Below are 20,293 nucleotides of genomic sequence, written 5' to 3' on the forward strand. Positions count from 1 at the left end.
CTACCATTCTTCAAGAAGCTGTAGGAATATGGCGGTATCATGGGCTATTTACTGATTAGTAGTGTAGTTCCAAACCATTTACTCCCCTTGTGTTTGAAAATATGGTCATGTACTTTGGCCAACGTGGGACGCGGGTGGTACTGTGGGTAAAACCTCAGTGCTTAGGACTTGCTGATCATAAGGTCGGTGCTTCGAATCCCCGCGGCGGGGTGAGCTCCCGTCATTCGGTCCCAGCTCCTGCCCACCTAGCAGTTTGAAAGCACCCCTAAGTGCAAGTAGATAAATAGGTACCGCTTTATAGCGGGAAGGTAAACGGCGTTTCCGTGTGCAGCACTGGTGCTGGCTCGCCAGTGCAGCTTCGTCACGCTGGCCACATGACCCGGAAGTGTCTTCGGACGGCACCGGCTCCCGGCCTCTTGAGCGAGATGAGCGCGCAACCCTAGAGTTGGTCACGACTGGCCCGTACGGGCAGGGGTACCTTTACCTTTACCTTACTTTGGCCAATACCGATTATATATAATCTCCATGTTTCACTGTTAATGAGAGCAGTGAGAAAAGACCAAAAACAGCACCAGAACCTGCCATGATGATTGCTGCAGATTTGAGGGTGCATCCAATGTATTTCAGAACCCTTTAAAAAAAAAAAAAAAAAAAGCCTTCCATGTGGGAACAGAAGCAATAGGTTTCTCAAAGGTCCATTGCATGACAACCTTCTGGTGACTTCTTCTCAACTAATGTGTCTATTCATCACATCACCATTTCAGTGTCTTTGAAACTCCCTTTAACACACAGAGGTTGCTGGAGATACCTTGTAAACATGGCAATCATTTATATAACTTATACCCATCTGTGGAGTTGCCAACAGCAAGGAACCATTTTCGGGCAGTTTCCATAAGATTAAAACTAGCCCATGGTCTGTCAATGGGAGGAGAAATTTCACTTGGTAGCTTTGACAGTGTGGGCACCCGATATCTAAGCAGAAGCAGAGCCACACACCACCAGATTTATACCCTTATTGAGGATGATCAGTTTATTTTTCAAAGAAAACCACGGCTGTTTTTAAAAAGGATATTTATTGACTTAATTTAAGTATAAGCAAACACACAAGATAATGCTATTTTTCTCCTTGTACTATGTGGAAGGTTCTTCCTCATCTTCCTGTTTCATCTGCTCAATCAGCTTCTGTCTCTCAGCGGCTTGGCGCATCCGCATCATCACGAGGCTTTCGTAATCCCGCTCTGAGACAACCGAACCCTAAAGAAAAAGGGATGGCAGGAAAAGTAAGGTGGAATCTCTGCTAGTTCTTTCAGAAGTCCTAAAATAAACACCACCACAATGGCACAAGAAAAGAGGTCTTCTGGCGCAGAGTACCTTACAGACATTACTAGCTAGTGTTTATTGGCGATAAAGATTGCCCAAAGTGGGGACAACTCTAATGTAGCCACTCCAAGCAAAATGTCATGCTAGAATAAGTAAGCTCCTCCACTCTCAGCTATTACAGTTGTGGCAGTTCTCATTACTACAGGTAATTGTAGCCTACCTCACAGGGTGGTTGTAAAGGTAAAATGGTTATGCAAGGGGACACAGACCCAAGCTAGCTCCTTACTGAAAAAGTGAAACAGAAATGTAATAAATGATAAATAAATTTCCTTTTGCTGCAATATAACAGGAAGTACTAAAGCAGCATCATAAATGTTCTAGGATCAAAATACTGTCTACTGCCTTAATTTTACAGGAACGTAATATCACTTTAATTAAGAATAGGCAAAACACTGCAAATACTCTTTGAGGAGGGTTCCAGAATCTTAACTAGTGATTTCTTCCTCAGATTCCAAGAAGAGAACAATACAAATCCTCAAATCTAAAATTTTTGAAAACGAAACATCTTACATTGAGGGGATTCCCCTGGCCTAATATCCTGTAAAACCAGTGGAACCATTATCCTAGAAATTGTGTGGCATTTTATTTCTCAGCACTCTATTAAACAGATTCTGTACTTAAACATTTAGTGTTGTTGAGTCTCAAGAGGAATTATAGGTGGCATGGCTCTTTAATACCAATCAACAGCTTTTCATTTTCAGCTTTGGAGTTATCCAGTTCATACAGCAGAGTAAAAACAGCCATTTTTGTACATTCCTGATTAGTCAGGCCTTTTTAAAAATTTGAAGGCAGTTGGCACCTTATATTTGTGACTTGCTTATGTAACATATAATGGTGTGAGAATACAATATAAAGAATAATAGAATCATAAAACTGTAGACTTGGAAGGGACCCCGAGGGACATCTAGTCCAATCCCCTGCAATGCAGGAATCGCTAAAGCATCCATGGTAGATGACCATCCAACCTCTGCTTAAAAATCTGCTGGACTGGATCAGACCAAGGTCCTTCTGGTTCAGCATCCTGTCTCCAGGAGTGACCACCAGTCAGGTGTCCCTGGACAGCTGTAAGCATAGCGTGATTATTTGCTTCTGTCTCTCCACCACGCCTGATAGTCAGAATCTTACTGCCTCTGACCATGAAGGTGCCATTTGGGGACGGGGAGAGATCCCATCTCCAACCTTAAGTAGAAATGCATGGGTCCCTTGAACTTGCAATTCCGAACTGGGTCTTACTGTATTTCCTTGTCCTCCCCCTCTTCCAGCAGCTACACTGAAAGTTGTTCAAGTAGTATTCCATAGATGCCCTGTATTCTCTTGAAGCTTTGTATGTGTGGGCTGACACTTCACAGGTCTACACACCTACTTCCTGCAATCTCTGCAATTAACTAATAGTGTAAATCCCAGTTTCTGATGTAACTGAGTCAGCAAGGGCTTGGCACAGAACACACACAAAGGAATTGCCACCAGCAAAACACATGAGTGGCTGTGTGAGAAGGGCAAGGAGTAACACCGAAGGAATGGTGTTCTAGAGGTAAAGCCAAGAAGATACAGTGGATTTTTAAACATGGACACAGGTATGCTGTGCCCTGGGCTGGAAGAACTTCCTTCAAAATTCCCCTCTGTCTCACAGTAAGTAGCAACTCTACATTTCATTTTCTTCAATGTTAAGCTCTGCAACTACTTAAGCTCTAGAAATCCTTCATGAATATAGTTTTGCTAATTCTCGGCTCTGCCAATCCAGTAGTGAGAGACTGATAATGACTTTTCTGTCATGTAACATTCAGCAATTCCACCATATGGATGCTGCTTTGTGCTCTAGAATCTGGGTAAATTTGTTGAGATGATGATATGTATATACAGCCCTTTATTTGGCAGCCCCATAATTCCTTTGTGTGGTAAGGATTTAAAATGGGCTAAAAGGGGCAAGTGGAGTTTGGTGACCTTGAGGTGGCTGATGAAGTTAGTACGTCCTGACACATTACAGCTTTCAATCTGCATTAGATAGTACCTCATTTTGCCTAACAACTGAGGAAGGAAATGAGGTAGGGAAGGTAGCAGATCAAGTGAAACAAAGGCAGGGTAGGTCAGAAAAGACTCTTTTGGAAATAATTTGGTCTTAAAGAGAGCTCTAGAGAAAGAAAGGAAAGTGGCCTGATAAATGGAAAATGGGAAGACCATTGAAGGTAGAAGAAAGAAAAAAAAGGAGTGAGATGTGGATTTGTACAAAAAGCTGTGGAAAACTGTGTTAATGGGGGTGACAGATAAGGAAACATAGGAATGAAGAATACCAGGGAGGTGTTCTAAGGGACCACTGGATAAGGTGATTTGAAGCAGGGAGGCAGGGAAGAAGGCTGATGATGATGACGGAGATAGGTCAGTAACTCTCTCTCAAATAGTACTATACTGGTTGCCACTGTCCTGAATAAAGGCTACTGCAGAAGCATGGCAGAGTCAAGCAGCAGAGGAGTAAGAAGGGTCAAGCCCCATCCTGTACACTGCAATAACTCATCTGCTGCATCTCAGCCAGCTGGGATGACAGAGCCTCAACTACAAATGCTTTAAAACACAACTATTTACACACTAAGAGTTATGATTGGCTTTCAAATTCACAATACTTGAAGTGCTTTTTATATGTCTACTTAACATTTTCTTTGAAATACTGATAACTTGGACAGTTCTACAGTTCTAATACGGTCATGAAAGTCATGTTGGTAGAACTCTTTCCCAATGATTTCTTTAGTGGAAGTGAGGGTTAACAGTCAAGCATTGCCTTCTCTGGGAAGCCAGCTTGTTAGGTTTTCTTTTTTCTTCCAGAAATTAGAAGAAAGAAGCTCCCCACTGACTCAGAAAGCCTCAATTAAGCTCAACACGGAGGCCTCTGGCCTCCTTCATCATACAGTTGGGAGTCACCAGCCTTTTTTATTGCTTCCCTCACCATGGAAACTTGGCGGAGAGGATCCATCAGATCCTCTGGTTTCTTCAAGCGCCTCTCATTCAGGAGGCATAAAAAGCTGGGCAATCAAGTCACGATCTGGAATCATAACAGCCAAACAATAGACACCAGTGGACAACAGTACAACAAAAGGGAGCTCCCAAGAGACTTGACGGGAAAGTCGGACTATTTATCATGTCAGAGCGAGCAAAACCTACTCAGCAAGCCACTGCCACCTCCCAAACCACCTCGGCTATATCTGGACAGTGCCAGCTGCCCCAATATAATAAACCACACTGATTCTCCCTCTACAGACATTTCTTTCCCAAGCACTTCACGTCATTTCCACAAGGCCACTCAAACACAGCCAGACCTATTTTATAGGAACCAAGCCACAAACTGGTGGCTCTCTGAAACCACCTCCTGCTACAGAAATCCTATTCGTGATCCATTAGACCCCTTTTTTTCTTTCACATTGGATTTGGGGCCCTCACTCCTTGATGATGTTTTGCAGACACTCAGAAACCAGAATTTACTGTCAGATTAGCTAGACTCGCAAATAAAAGCAGAGGAATTAATTACACCGAACCACTGGCTCATCTTCACTGCCTATACGCAACCAAGGTTGCTTTTTATTTTTCTCAATGAACTGAGAACAGACGACTAGCTAGCAGTTGAACACAGTATCTACTTGGAATTTACTAGCATTACTGTATTTCCATTCATCACACATTCCCAAGAACTCCTACTCAGAGTACTTCATTATGACAAGATGCTTCCTACATTTGGACCGTATCAGAGATTCTACAACTAGTGTGTGTCTGGAAAAGGGTGGGTGGTTGTAACATGAAGGAACTATAAGGAACTCATGGATATACAAGAGCCTTGAACTAGACATGACTGAAGTTCATCTTCCTTTATGCTGGTGCATATTTTCCTCATTAATGGGTATATTTAAGCTATTAGAAAGCCAGACCATTATTGGAAAGCAATTGTTTTTCTTTCTATTTGTCACAGGGGAAAGGAAGTGTATAACTATAGCTTCCACAATAAGCTATGAATAATCCATTGTAAAATGTGAAAGAGAATATATATTTTAGACCTTATTAAAAGTATTTCATGTACTTCATTTGTGTCTCCTTTAATTTCCATTGGCAAGCATTCATATAACAGTGTGACTGGGGAAAACCCTGTTACATCAAACTCTAGAAAGAGCAGGAAAGGGGCCACTGAAAGGAAAACCAAACAGCTACTGCTCTCCTAAGCATATCCAAACCACCTAAGACCCCCTTGTAAGAAATATCATGTCCCAAGGCTTGTTTATGAAATCATGTGGCTCCAGGGCCATGTCAAAATAATTTATTGAGTTACTGCCCTGAATAAACACTTACAATGTGTAGATGGATTCACAGTCATACTCCCTTGCTTGCTATTGCAGGTCAGTCTCAGGACCAAAATGCAAGTGTTATTTTTGTGAGTTCTTATTTGTATTATGCATTTTGTCTTTTTATATTGTAAATTTATGTTGTGAACTATCCTGAGATCTATGGATGAAGGGTGGTATACAAACCAACAACAACAATTCCAAGTTTAAACAAGAATACAAAACCTCACGGCTTTTATTTCAGAGAGAAAACAACCACCTCATATAGGTTTCCTGTGGAAAACTGCCGCATCACTGGCTGCTATTTACCTCCAAAGGTGCAATTTACTATCTGTACTGCAGATTGGAACCCTATGGCTGCTGCTGCTTCAATATAAAAACAGTCAGGCTGTGCATATTTGTTTGCAATGCATGGCTAACATCACATGTAGTTTTGCCCTCTGTAAAACTAACACTTGAATTGAATTATGAACTCCACCCATTTTTGCATACTTGCCATAATGACTGTGCCATCAAGATAAAGCTGTAGCATGCCAAGAGTTCCTAAGTAACCAGGGACTCTTACCCTTGTTTCTGCTTCTGTCTTCACATTATAAACAAGTCAAGAGTGAGAACCGAGCTTAGAGTGATTTCCTCAGGTTAACAGCATGGCCTTGTGAGAAACACAGGACACACTAAACTCCCAGGGGTGGGGAACCTCTGGCCCACGGTCCTCATTAGGGCCAACACAAGTCCCAGTTTGGCCCGTGAGACAGTTTTTCCCAAACCACGCCAACCTGCTGCCATAGGTGACATCAAGTGTGGGGCAGGTGGAGATGTGGCTGCCACTGCACAACTAGGAGTCTGAAAGTGCACTCCCAGTTGTGTGCTGTCACTAATCCAATCAGCTGACTGGCAGCGAGAGCAAGTCTATTCACTGACAGGGGGTGACTTCAAGCTTGTTTTTCCTTTTCTAGCACGGAACATGCCACCCAATGTCAGATTGACAGGTGGGTAGGGCCCTGCCCACCTGTCAAAGTGGCCTTGCAGGGTTAGCAGAACCCAGGATCTGGCCCACTAAATGGATCTAGTTCCCACCCCTGCTCTACAGCAATGTATATTGGCATAACTTTTCAGCTAGCATGCCAGACAATTCCCACTCCAGCACAAAAAGTGATGCTTACTCAGATGCTTAAAAAGTTGAGGTAATTTTAATGTTTTAGTATTTTAACTTTTGTATGTTTTAAAGTATGGCTGTGGATTTTTCTTGATTCTGTTTTTTTATCTTTTTGTAAACAGCTTTGAGATTTATTTATTTATTTTTACAATCATGCAGTGTAGAAATGTTATGAAATAAATGAATAGCAGATTTGTCCTGGTGCAAGTGCCAAGCTAGTGTCCATGCTGCAAAAAAGCATCTGCTTTTGAATCATCTTTGCAGATAACATATAATTTTTCTAACAAAAAAATACATTAAGCATGCAACATCACATAACTCAAGGAGCAAGCCAACAAACAGGATAATGCCGCAAGAGGTTTCCTTTTAGAAGCAAGATGACAGCACAGACAAAACAAGCACTGTGTGGGTATACAGTCTACATGCTTAATGGATTTTACAATATTTCAGGAGGAGGGCACCTAAGTTAAGTATTTATTGGAAGGCTAGTAAACATGAATAGGATAGTAAAAAGAACCTCAGGGCAGACAGAAGTCAAGAGATAAGCGCTGAAGTAAATTGGTCATTAAAATTCAATAACTTTTTTTTAGCGTGTAACTACAGACAGAAGTGGAAGAGGATCCCAAAATATAAAGAGGCATTAAAGATGTCGCTTAAAATTGGGAAGAGAATGAATAGAGCAAGTTACAAGCATTCATATTCAAGTACTGCCAAACAAAATAAGTTGTGGGAAGTTTCTGTAGAAAGGATGTAAGGAATCAGTGATGTCACCTCAGGAGTAATTATACAAAAAGAGGAAGGAAGGTGATCACCGCAGGCATGGCACAAGCAACAGGAAAAAGTTTGCATATCAAAGTGAAGTTTACTGGAACTTCACATGTCAAAGGCTAAGGATGCAAAATATAAGTAAACTTTTCACAGGTTTAATATTTTTGTGTAATTGTAAAAATTATAAAAGCAATTTTAAATTCTCCTGATTAAGAATATTACCATATTTTGTGTTGTAATGTATGGATGTTTATTTCATTTAGGTAATTTACTCAGGTTGCAGGATCCAGCTTTTTCTGTACTGAATTTAGGTTACAGTACAGAAGTTTACTATTGGGACACGGGTGGCGCTGTGGGTAAAAGCCTCAGCGCCTAGGACTCGCCGATCGAAAGGTCAGCGGTTCGAATCCCCGCGGCGGGGTGCACTCCCGTCATTCGGTCCCAGCGCCTGCCAACCTAGCAGTTCGAAAGCACCCCCGGGTGCAAGTAGATACATAGGAACCGCTTACTAGCGGGAAGGTAAACGGCGTTCCGTGTGCTGCGCTGGCTCGCCAGATTCAGCTTGTCACGCTGGCCACGTGACCCGGAAGTGTCTGCGGACAGCGCTGGCTCCCGGCCTATAGAGTGAGATGAGCACACAACCCTAGAGTCTGGCAAGACTGGCCCGTACGGGCAGGGGTACCTTTACCTTTACCTTTACAGAAGTTTACTATCTTTTCAAGTAAAAAATCAGTATCCGCCTACTGCATTTTTTTTATTAAAAAAATACATTGGGATCAAACACAACCCTGCTATTTTAGGCAACCATCCCAGTTCTTATGAAAACTGATTCATAAAAACTGGCAGGCCAGTTAGCTTAGGTGCAAACTATTACTTCGGGGGGGGGGGGAGTGCAAGTACTGGAGTTAATCTCCAACCTGAAAGACATACCAGTTGTATCCCTTCTAGCTGGAAACCCACTGAAAAACCAGGAATTACATGAATTGCAATTACATCCCACTGAAAGGTGCTGCTATGTGTCCAAATACAAAACTTGCTAAGGTATCATCTAAGAAAGAGTTCAGAATAGCACAATCCCAATGTCTGCACTCCAGCAAGTAGCTGGAAGGCCTCTGTATCAGAGCATCTATCACTTCCGCAGAGCTATGAACTCAGTCACAGCTCCCAGCTTGGGTTCATACACATTAATCCTGTGCAGCAGGCAGAATATATGGGCTCCCAGAAAGAAACATATGGAACAGAAACAAGCCAAGATAAACTCACGTCATAAGCCAGAGGCTTCATAAGAAGCAATAAGCTAACTTGAAAACCAACAAGAGCTTCTGTTTGGAGACAACTGTTGCTCTTCAGTCCTGAGAAAACAACATTTATAGGCATTGTTTGTGATAAGAAAGTAAGAATTTGATGGATCAGGCTAGTGACCAATCTAGTCCAGCATCCTGTTTTCACAATGGCCAACCCACAAGCAGGACCCAACCACAACAGCACTTTCCCCTCCTGTGGTTTCCTGGTATTGAGAAGCATTGCTGCCTCTGGCTGGAGAGGCAGGGCATAGCTATCATGCCCAGTAGCTTCGCCTATATTGCGCAAGGGAGAAAAACATCTCTTGGCCCCAAACAACCAGAAAGTACTGCTGGATTCCACCTAGTTCAGCACAACCAGTCACAGCATTTGTTCCGCACTGCACTCCAGGCAAGACTATTTGTGGCCATAAACACACAGCCCTGTGGAGTCGGGCAGGAAAGCCACTCTTTGAAAAGAGCTGAAAGTGCTCCCTAGGTGGAGCCATCCAGGCTCAAACAAAACCTCAGGGAGGCTGAGAGGCAGTTTCTCAGGAACTACTACTTGGAATTAAACACAAAGTAACCAGCTAGCAAAACAAAGGAAGATGCAAATAACAGCCTCACCTGAGAAACTACCAGAATACCTGCTCATTAAGTAGACAGCTGCTACCTTACCACCCACACACTATTGAAAAAGCTATTCAAGCCACGTGCACAGAGAAAAGGAGGGCAGACTTTGCCCCAGAGTTCTCTTTGCTTTTGCTTTTAAAGAATATCAGCATCTGCAGAATGAATAGCTGGGCATTCCCATCTCACATATCTATAAGAGATGGTCCAAATCAAGATAATAAAGTGGTATTTACATGTTCCCACTTCCCTCCATCACCCATTTATCTAGTCTGTTTTGTCCTTAACACATAAGACTCTTATTTCATTTATGACTAACAATAGGTGCTCTGATTCAAGACACGACAAGCTATAAATGAAAAAGTAAAAACAAATGAAGCTTCAAATATAAAATGGAAACTCAGATGATCTTGCACTCTACAGCACCGATTCCCCTGCCTTCAACAGAGCAGGGGAAGTTCTAGAAACATTAGAACAGTCTTTATAAATATAATATTGAAATGGTGCAATCCACATTTGGGGATGTGAGGAACCTATAGTTTAGATCTGCTTTCAAAGAGATCACAGAGGTTTATTTTATTTAGCAGATTTGCAGGCAGTGCATCACATTTGTAGGGCTCTTTCCAATGATGGGACTTTCTCATTATATACTCTAAAGCAGGGGTAGGGAACTGGATCTGTCCCCTCCCCACAAAATTGACAGGTGGGTGGCAAAGACACAGTGCACAAATTGGTGATGATCTGCTTACTGCCTGGTCTTGCAAAGTGCTGTGCACAGGGCTTTGCAAGACCTGACCATCAGCTGATGCTGGGCTGGAGGTTTCCCACCACTGCTCTAAAACCATGAGTTTCATCAGTAAAACAAGCCTTTCCTTTTGTGGGAGAATTATCTGCCCCAATCTAGTTTCTCAGAAGAGATCGCTTCCCAAGGCTCATCTTTCATCAGCTGTGCAAGTACTTCTTCAGCCCAACCCTAAACACAGCAAACATCACATAGGATCCTCTCTATTACTCCATTTAGCAACAGCCCAATTAGTGCTGCAGCAGATCATATCTATACAAGCTCAACATCAAGCCAGATTTATACTTGCTTTCATTAGAACAAGTTCGTAAATGAAAAACTTTAAATGGCTTACAGTTGCGCAGTGAATGCTTCTCAAGGCAAAAGTACAAAGATGAACGGAATATTTTTGCTAGTGCCCCTACCAGGTGTATGCAGAGTTCAAACAGATTTTAAGAACCACCAAATGCAAAAGTAGCAGCTTGTATTGGTCCTACCTTGGATATCTGTGGCAGGCTGGTGCCGTCAGCAAACACAGGATTGCTCTGTGGTTGGCCCTCTAGCCAGGAGATTTTTAGAGGATTGCTTATCAGGCCAACTTCATTCTTCACTGCCATCTCCTAATGAATAAAAACAGCCTCTTCATTTCAGGCTTCCCATACTAAGCCCAGAATAACAGAATAGCCACAGGTCAATTGATTAAACAATCATGCTAAATCAGCATTCTCCAACCTGGTGCCCTCCAGGTGCTTTGGACTATAATCCCCATTATCCCCAAACACTGATTATGCTGGGCTGATGGAAGTTGGAGTCCAAAACATCTCAAGGGCATCAGGTTGGGGAAGGTTGTGCTAGTTGGAGCTGAAAACCCCTCCAAGCTTATATATCGGCCCCTCCCAGTCCCTGATTAGCCCATCCCATTTCCATCAGTAGGTTTGTGTGCGCACATTAATGTGAGAGAATGCATGCCAGTGCCACATGGATGCACCATTTGATAGGGGAGAGCTTGTGGGAAAAGTAAAACAAATCCAGCTTGCTTAAAGCAAACCACACTAAATGTATTGTATGGAAGGGTAAAAAGTAAAATAATCAGATAATCTAATGGGAGGAAAATTCCTTCCTAACTTCATTAAGGTTTTTTTTTTGTTTTTTTGCATCTAAGGCTCATCATAATATGGAGAGAAGCATCCTAGTAACAATAAAAAAACAGATGTAGCATTATAGGGTTTACTGGTAACTATCTTGATAGTGGTATTTGCATACTGATGGGAGAAGGTTTTACCATGATATTTTTGTTACTCAGGGGCTATAAGAGTGAGTGTTTAAAGTAACAAGAAACTATTCACATAAATTACTTATCTATATAGAAATACTTAAGTTTGGTTTCCTAAACTGCAATAAATGCTTTCCCTTTGTTTTGGTGAAGTTTCTCAGAGCCTCCCACCCCTCTATAAACACCCATCCATTGCTGAAAGATGGGGAACTGGCCCTGCTTTCTGCGCCAGTCAGAAGGGTTGGGTGGGGGAAGCCCAGTTGATGTAGAAGAGTCATAGAAAGACTTCTAATGATACCTTCTTCCATAAAGGTCAATGTATACCACCATAAAGGTGCACTGAGAAATTCCCAAGTCGAAAAACTTACAGCAGCTTTCACCGTGGCAAATTCCACAACTGCACTCCCAGTCTTCTTGCTAGAGATTAGCAAATTCAGAACTTCGCCATACTGCCAGAATCAATAAGAAATGTAAAGTCAAGACATAGGTCTAGGGGAGAAACCGTATGTTCTAAAATGGGATATATGACAGCTCTTGCCAAAGTCTCCATAAATAACAAATGGAAAAAGGACTGCAGCGGGATGAGATACAATACTGGTGAAGAGTACATTTTGTAATAAGATATACTGTGCATAATTATGTCAAAACGCTAGTTAAAGAGTTTTTAGAGATATTACAATAGTAGTCATTGATTTGAGGCCAAGGTCATCATAACAAGCTTGAAATGCAACACAGCCATAAGTCAGTTCACAGATCACACTCTCCCAGCAAAACCCCATAGAACATCATCATCATGTGATGTAATGAATGAGGTTATTGTTCCTGCCTAGTTCTGAATTAATTGTTCACCTCCCCCCAAAAAAAGAGAAAGCCCAAGCTAGTCAAATCTGCCTAGCAGTTACTGAAGTACAAATAGGGATGAAGTAAAGATCACATGTTAAACCACACCATCAAATTATTTACTAGTCATACCACAGGGATATATTAGTTGTATTAAATATTAGCTGACATGTTAATAAATTCCTTATAGTGTCCTCCTGTACCAACAAAAAGGAATGGAATGATTTATAATTACCATGGGGGGGCCTCATTAGTTTATGAAGATATCAACTTTCTTTGCTTATTCTTACAGAATGCTAGGCAAAACCAACCAACCAAGATGAAAGGAGCATTTTGGAACAGGACCTTTTGTAGGATTTGCAGAAGAACTTCTTTTGAATAGCCTCCTTTAGTTTCATCTTCTTTCTTGCATTTCCAGCGTAGCTAATGAGGAAAAGTTAGAAATTAATTCACACTGGTCAGTGTACTGGATGCAATATATAGCAGAATCTAGCATTTGGTTTTGCATCTGTGATGCTATAGAGGCAACGGATTCAGATGTTAAAATTTGTAGACATACTAAAAGGAATGTCTACACTGCACAGGGACAGATGTACATAGTCCTAGGCACAGGGAAAAGTTCACATTTAGAAGATCTGAAAATTACTACATACATCAAGCAGCATCTGGCAACTTGTCAATATCCCAAGTCACAGAGACTTAACTTCTAATTACCTTCATCCTAGTGCCTAGATTCTAGATTAAAGTGCAAGGAACACATTAAGATGAAGTAAGTGACAATTCCAGTAAGCAGCGAGGATGCCAGAGACAGTCCAGCATTCTGTGTGGCCAGAGGCGATCCATGTGGCTTCTACTGATGGAATGATAAGTTAGTTGCTCATCTCTCTTCATAGCTCAATTTTTGGGAATGTCTTACTTTGAGCTTGGGTGTTCCTTTGCCCTCCTCTCCATACCCATCATGTTTGCCTCAAAGAAGAAAAGAAAAAGAAAATGAAAACTACACTGACATTTAATGAATGAAAATAAGAAAGTCTATGTTTTGCATATCCTTAGCTTGATTTAAACTCCACCACAGGGGATTTGGGTGTAGGTTGGCAATTATCCTGATAACTATGCAAGTCAAAAGGGGGTTCTATTTTGACTCTTGTTACTTCCAGAAGTAGAGCTCCAATGACAGCAAGATTGGAAAATTTCACTCAGCCATGAAGCTCACTGGGTGACCTTGGACCAGTCACCATGTCTTAGCCTAACCTACCTCACAGGGTTGTTGTGAGGATGAAATGGGGGGACACACTACACCATGTACACCAACTTCAGATTATTGGAAGAGAAAGGTGGCATATAAATGTAATAAATAAAAGAATAAATAAATTTGGGTTGGAAGGATAAAAATAGCACTGAATGTTCATAAACCAATCTCACATGCCAACTGAAAAATCTGTAACAAATATTGCAAAGTTCTTTGCAAACATTCATTAAAATAATCGTCAATACCTTCCTCATTTTCACATCTGCCTGGGGTGAAAAAGGAAATAAGTGGCACAGCTTAGAAGAGACCAGAGCTGCAATCCTACACACACTGACCTGGGAGAAAGTCCCCCTGAACTCAATTTACTTCTGAGTAGACATGAATAGGAGTGTGCTGTACATCTCCCAATTTAACTCTTCTTGTTTGACCCTTCTACTTAATAAAAGAATATTTTGCCACTAAGCTCCACAACAAGAGACGCAGCAAAGAAAAGACTATTTTTCTACAGGCATATACTCCTTAACAACAAAAACAAACTGGCTTTGAGCACCCATGGGCATGTTCCAAAGAGGACCAAGGCAAGACAACTTTGTGGCAGTCAGAGGCTCTGACCTTGCCTGGCCTTACCTCGTACTCGCTGTTCTTTCTCAAGTCGTATTTGTTCCTGGATAAGTTTTTGTTGTTCCTCCAGCTGGCGGGATCCCTCCTCACGTAACCGTAGGATCTGGGGAAAGAGGCAGAAGGCAAAAAAAAAGGTGGCCATGTTGCCAAGAAAAGTGGCTGTTACAAAACAATCTACTCTTTAACTTGTAGGTATGAAGAAAGTGTCACAAGGAATAGACCAGCAGTCTATTTATCTCCTGTCTAGCAACAACAGCCAAATTGAAAAGTGTTTTTTTTGGGGGGAGAAGAATAGATACACAGGAAGCAGCCTTATATAAAGTTAGACTATCTCTCTCTACAGGTATTTTTTAGAAAGGAGTCTTACCTGGAGATGCCAAGGATCAATACCTAGGACCTTTTGCATGTGAAGCACACTCTACCACTGAACTATGCCCCTCAAGTTTATAATCCCTTTATGCTATGTTTTCACACAGCCTGAACTTCAATGCTGCTACTCCTATAGGCTGCCAGCATAATTTATCTTTCAATACTATTAACTTTCTGCTCTTCACAATGGCTGTGCACATAAAGGATCCCATCCTCATTTCTGATAAAATAACATTTTGTTTGGTTGCTACCCTTACCTCTTGCTCTAATGTTCTAGTTATCTGGATCTCTTCCTCCTTGCTAACCTGGGACTGGGCTTCTTTTTCCCGGGCTTCAAGATCTATAGCAAAAGAAGAAGTCCACAAGTTGATAGAGCAGGAGACTCTTAATCTCAGGGTCGTGGGTTCAAACCCCACATTGAGCAAAAGATTACTGCGTTGCAGGAGGTTGGACTAGATGGCCCTCATGGTCCCTTCCAACTCTACAGTTCTATGATTCCAAGATAGGACAAACCCAAACAGATTGGTTTTTCCTGCGATTCATTTCTAACAGGATGAATCACTGCTCACAGTACAGTATATTTAAGATACCACCTACTGATACCACCTCAAATTTCAATGAAAACAAACGAATTGCAGACATGAACAAATGGTAAGGATCCTGCAACCTGGCATTTACTCCATATGCAAAATAATATTCTAGATTTACATACCAAGTTTGACTTTTTTCCTCCTTTCATCAAGTTTCTGAGTCCTTTCTGCTGCCTGTTTCTTTGCTTTCCTCACTTTATCATATGCTGCCTGCAGTAGTGATAGGACAAGAAAAAATAATAAATCAAAACAAATGAAAGTTTCAATCACATATCTAGAAATATTAAAATTAAAACAAAACAAAGATCTGCAAGCGTCATGAACATTCAGATTGTGTTTAAAAAGGATAAAAATTTTAATAGTTCCAGACTTCTCAGTAACTAACATTAGTAATATCCACAAACAGAGGAAAGAAAGATGGACCAGAATATGTGAAATCCAGAAAGATACAAATGTTTGAAAGTATTCTGAAGTATACATTTTACTTATAATGTCTGTATTAGATCACTAGCCCAGTTTAATGCTAGCACTGCAGGGGCAGCATGGTCTGAAACATACTGACAACAGGTGTTAACAACAGGTATAGTTTTGCTTGCAGCTTTTATCAGGAATCCAAAGAATGGGCAAGAACAATAGAATTGCAAGAGCTCTACCTGCTTTCATGTCACAACAGTTCCAAATACAGGAGAAAACCAATAAAAAAAGCAGTTACTTTTTTCAGTAATAAGATCTGTTGCAGCAAACGAGTTTAAAGCTGTGCATATAGTTCTCCCTCTATCTCTCTCACATTGTTTTCAATTCCATCTTATTTCTTTATATGAAGTATTATTTACTCAGATAAGTGGAACCCAGCTCATTTTAGAACCTAAATACTTGATCATAATGCCAAAAATCTCTTCCATCCCAAGCTATCACTAATTTAGAAAGTATGCAGAGATCAGTTTGAAATGAAGGATTCGTATCGAGCCTCCAAGGCAAGAATAAATTAGTTTTAACCTTCCCCGAGGTCAACGAACACATTTACACTATGAGGTGCCACAGGGCACTATATTGTTCCCAATGATATTCAACATCTACCGGTATATGAAACCACTGGAAGCAGTCATTTGGAGCAAGGTGTTGCCCTGATGAAACTCAACTTTATTTCTCCATTACAACTGAGTGTGGAGCAAGATGCAGGGGTGGCCTGGATCAGAGTCAATAAACTGAGCTTGAATCCTGGAAAGACAGAGGTCTTGTGATTGGGTAGCTCCTGTTTCTCGGAGATAGGCCACTTTTCTGTTCTGGATTGGGTAGCACTTCTCCAGAAGGAGCAGGTGTGCAGTCTGGGAGTATTCTTTGATCCATCTGTGTTATTAGAGGCTCAAATGACCTCTGATGGTTACAGAGTTCTCCCTCCATGCAAGTATGACCCAGCCTCAGCCACTCACGGTTTAGAATAGGAGTCTATTGCTGAGAGAAGTAGGGAATTTCTGTACATATCCAGAGATATGTAAGGGAACAGCCAGAAACAACTTGTTGGCTTGTACTGAAATAAGTTTCTGACTGCACTTTTCTTTTCCAAGCATTTGTGTCTAACAGCAGAGCCAGAAAATGCTTGGAGTTCTAACAGAGCATTAAAATAACTCACCCTTGCTGCTGCATCTGTTAGAACTGCCAAAGCTTGAGACAATTGATGGAAGAGCTCAGCTAGGAAACAGAAAGTGAAAAAAATGAAACAGCAATAAGAGAATGCATACAATTCCTAGATATAGAACTAAGTAAATGATTGTCTGAAATTTGTCTAAGTAAATCATTTCAGAGAACACAACAAAGCTACTTACAATATTTGAAAGTCAATCCTCACCATAACTTCAAAACTTCAGTTTGCTCCATTTAAAATACAGTTCGTCCCTTATGCAAGGATCAGTAGTTTATTCTTAATATCTTATTTCTAAACTTACAGGTGATTCCTAGTAACTTGTATTCAGAGGACACAACCTTGGACAGTGAAAGTAGAACTTAGCCATCATGTATGAAAATTCATTTTATTTTGTCTGTCCTGAATCTCAAACAATTAGCCCCCTTCGGAATACAAAATACTGCTGAGTCATCATTTAATTGAATATATTTATATTCCCCCAGATAAGCTTATGAACATTGTAAAGCAGCTTGCAGCAATAAATATAACATATTGAGCAATTACAGAATTAACAGAATAGCAGCAGCTAAAAGATGAAGCCTACATAAAATCATCAACAAAAGCTTAGAGGAACAATAAAAATCTCAAATCTGCTTAAGACTCAAACAATGGGGGTCCATACACAATTTCTGAGGGAGCTTCAAATATCGGGGGCTACCACAGAAAAGCTCTGTCTGTGGTACCTGCCAATCTATGGTTCTTGGTAGCAGGCCTAAAAACTGCACCATTTGTCAACCAATGGACCTGGTACACAAGAGGCTTCATGTGATTAAAGGGTCACATAAATAATCAAGCCTAGATACTGATATCCAGAACATTCCATCTATTACCAATAAAACACACCAGTGTAATTCTGGATAAATCTAGCCACTTCTAGTGATCACACAGGGAAAACAGTCAATAAAAGCTAAGAGTGTCTATGAATACTTTCCATACCTGCTTTGGGGTTGTCTGGATTTTTATCTGGATGGCAGGACAAGGCTTTCTGTCTGTAGGCTTTCTTAATCTGTAAATGACAGAGCAAAAACAATGCAATGAACAGTGTGATTAGCAGATTATGGCAGTATTCAGTTATGTAGAAGATAGGACAGCAGGCAACTAAAAGTAAATAGGAAAAGTTTTAAAATTAGCTCATTCTTTTAAGAGGTTTGTTTTGCTGCCAGAGGTTATCTGCCCAAATGCAGGCCTACCTTATACCAAGCAACCCTGGTATAATACTGCTGTAGATATGACAAACACACCTGCTGCCTAATGCATCCTCAATGCTTGGACTGCGTTGCTCAGGTAAATAAAAATATTTTATTTGTCAAAGTAACTGTTTCGCTGATTCCATCCAATGGCAACAACCTGGCCTGACAGGAACTGAACATGTGCTGACACTTGGCCAGAAGCTACAAAATACTACATGAGTTCCATGTTGGCCAGCCCCGATTGTTCTTGCTGTTTCTGCCTGTGAATCAAAAGTGTGCTCCAGAAGCCTCAACCCATCCTTGCAAATGCACATTTGATGGGTTGTTCAGTAGTGCTGGAAAAACTGTATTACTGATCTTCTCAGTAAGGAACCTCTGAGTTCTCTGGCACATTGAAAATCCGTGTGAGACTGTTAAGACACTGAATCTTTCTTCTGTTCAGGTTGCTGGATCAGATGTTGTTAGCATCTTTCCAGCTGTACAATTCTGTCACAACAGAGTTACTATGAAGTATAGATCACATGCATTCATTTTAACATTAATACTCCTTATCAGAAACATTTTCATATGCAAAGCAGTGTCTTATTATTCTAAGATAACTACCTTAAAAAGTTATGTCAATATACAGTATGTACAGACTAAAAACGTCTGGTATTTAGGCACCACCTAGTGGACCAAATGAGTACTAAAAAGACAATTGAAGCTATTGATCCTTAAACTTAAAGCAAAATATTAACACAATAATATATAACAACACTATTGACTACTCAAAGTGCTTAAAACCCATTATTGCAGAAACTCTTACAAACATGCTTTCAAGAAGCTTCTAAGGAAGGAAATATCACCTCTTGGAAGGAAAACATGTTAAAATTTGGCTTTTAAAAAAATGCCTCAAATGGGGGTGAAAGGATCAGGATAACAAATAAAAATAAGTCTTCTAGTAACTTTTGAGGAACATACTTGCAAGGTTGCCACAATGTTTGCCCACACAAAATAAGACGGCATTATTATCAATTTATGCCAGATGGAGAGACTGAAAGAATTGTGGCCAAGATCAGATGCAAACCAAGGACTTCCTAGCTCATAGTTCACCTCCCCCATCATTATACTCACCACATCAACCATCCAAAGCAAACCTAAGAGGCCATCTCAAATCACAGTTCATTCTTGCAGCTCAGTACCACACACTTGCAAAGCCTATCATAAACAGATTCCCACGAGAGGTGGTGGACTGTCCTTCCTCGGAGGTTTTTAAGCTGAGGCTCGATGGCCACCTGTCATGGATGATCTAGTTGAGATTCCTGCATAGCATGGGGGGGGGCGGTTGGACTAGATGACCCTTCCAACTCTACCATTCTATGAGAGAGAGCTCGGTTGGCAGAGCACGAGACTGTATTTCACGGTCGTGGGTTCGAGCCTCACGTTGGACAAAAGACTCCTGCATTGCAGGTTTGAACTAGATGACCGTCGTGGTCCCTTCTATAGTGACTATGAGAAAACAGTAGTATGATCGCATTTGAAGAAGGCGCGACTTTCGCGCAGGGCTGCACCCCGGCGCATCTCAGATTTACTGGGTAACTCAGAGAGGGGACCCATCGAGTACAGTGCCAACTGTCCTCTAGGAAAGTGTGTGCAGAATCGTATCAATACTTTAGGCCATGGGCCCTTGAACACAGCAGCTCGAGGGCCCTGAGGTCTTGTCCCGCCAGGGACAGAGCCCCCTGCTATAATTCTGGCCCTCGGGGGCCTGCGAGGGTCCGGCTGGGCCCTCAGGGATCTCCAGCGGCCGCCACCGCCGCCTCTCCCTCCCCTCAGCCCGAGGCCTTCCCGACCTCTTTATCCGACGCCTTCTCGCCAACTCCCAGCAGCGCGTATAAGTCCAACTCCAGCAGCTCCTTATCCACCGCCATTTCTCTTCCCGCTCCGACCCGCTTCTCTACGGGGCCAAAGCGACTGTTATTCCCTCGACTTGCCCGACCGAGCTTGCCTTTCCTCAGCGAGGCTACCCTAGTCCGCCACCCCAACAGCGACTCGCGCTGCCCTGAGGCTGCTGGGAAACGTAGTCTTTGCCTCCTCAGCAGTTCCCCCTCGAGGGTGTGGCTAGAACTACGATTCCCGTCATGCCTCGGACCTAGAAAGGCTGGAGCTCCCACGAGACTCCGCGTAAGG

At 41.7% G+C, this 20,293-nt stretch overlaps 2 protein-coding genes across 2 annotated transcripts; one reads left to right on the top strand and one right to left on the bottom strand.

Annotated features, from left to right (window-relative positions):
• Positions 1 to 1,056: 1,056 nt before the first annotated feature.
• DNAJC17 (DnaJ heat shock protein family (Hsp40) member C17) lies at positions 1,057 to 20,177 on the bottom strand. Its single transcript, XM_083745289.1, has 11 exons — positions 19,957 to 20,177; positions 17,871 to 17,940; positions 16,884 to 16,942; positions 15,376 to 15,463; positions 14,921 to 15,003; positions 14,301 to 14,397; positions 13,341 to 13,390; positions 12,770 to 12,847; positions 11,953 to 12,033; positions 10,809 to 10,931; positions 1,057 to 1,254 (listed from the first exon to the last, which is right to left on the bottom strand). The coding sequence occupies exons 1-11, from the start codon at positions 20,032 to 20,034 to the stop codon at positions 1,132 to 1,134; spliced, it is 930 nt and encodes a 309-aa protein (XP_083601415.1). The 5' UTR covers positions 20,035 to 20,177; the 3' UTR covers positions 1,057 to 1,131.
• LOC310847655 (uncharacterized protein C15orf62, mitochondrial) lies at positions 1,264 to 5,436 on the top strand. Its single transcript, XM_083745656.1, has 2 exons — positions 1,264 to 3,009; positions 4,195 to 5,436. The coding sequence occupies exon 2, from the start codon at positions 4,317 to 4,319 to the stop codon at positions 4,857 to 4,859; it is 543 nt and encodes a 180-aa protein (XP_083601782.1). The 5' UTR covers positions 1,264 to 3,009; positions 4,195 to 4,316; the 3' UTR covers positions 4,860 to 5,436.
• Positions 20,178 to 20,293: the final 116 nt, after the last annotated feature.

Source organism: Podarcis gaigeae (assembly GCF_964106915.1).
Source record: "Podarcis gaigeae genome assembly, chromosome: 1".
Classification (NCBI taxonomy): Eukaryota; Metazoa; Chordata; class Lepidosauria; order Squamata; family Lacertidae; genus Podarcis; species Podarcis gaigeae.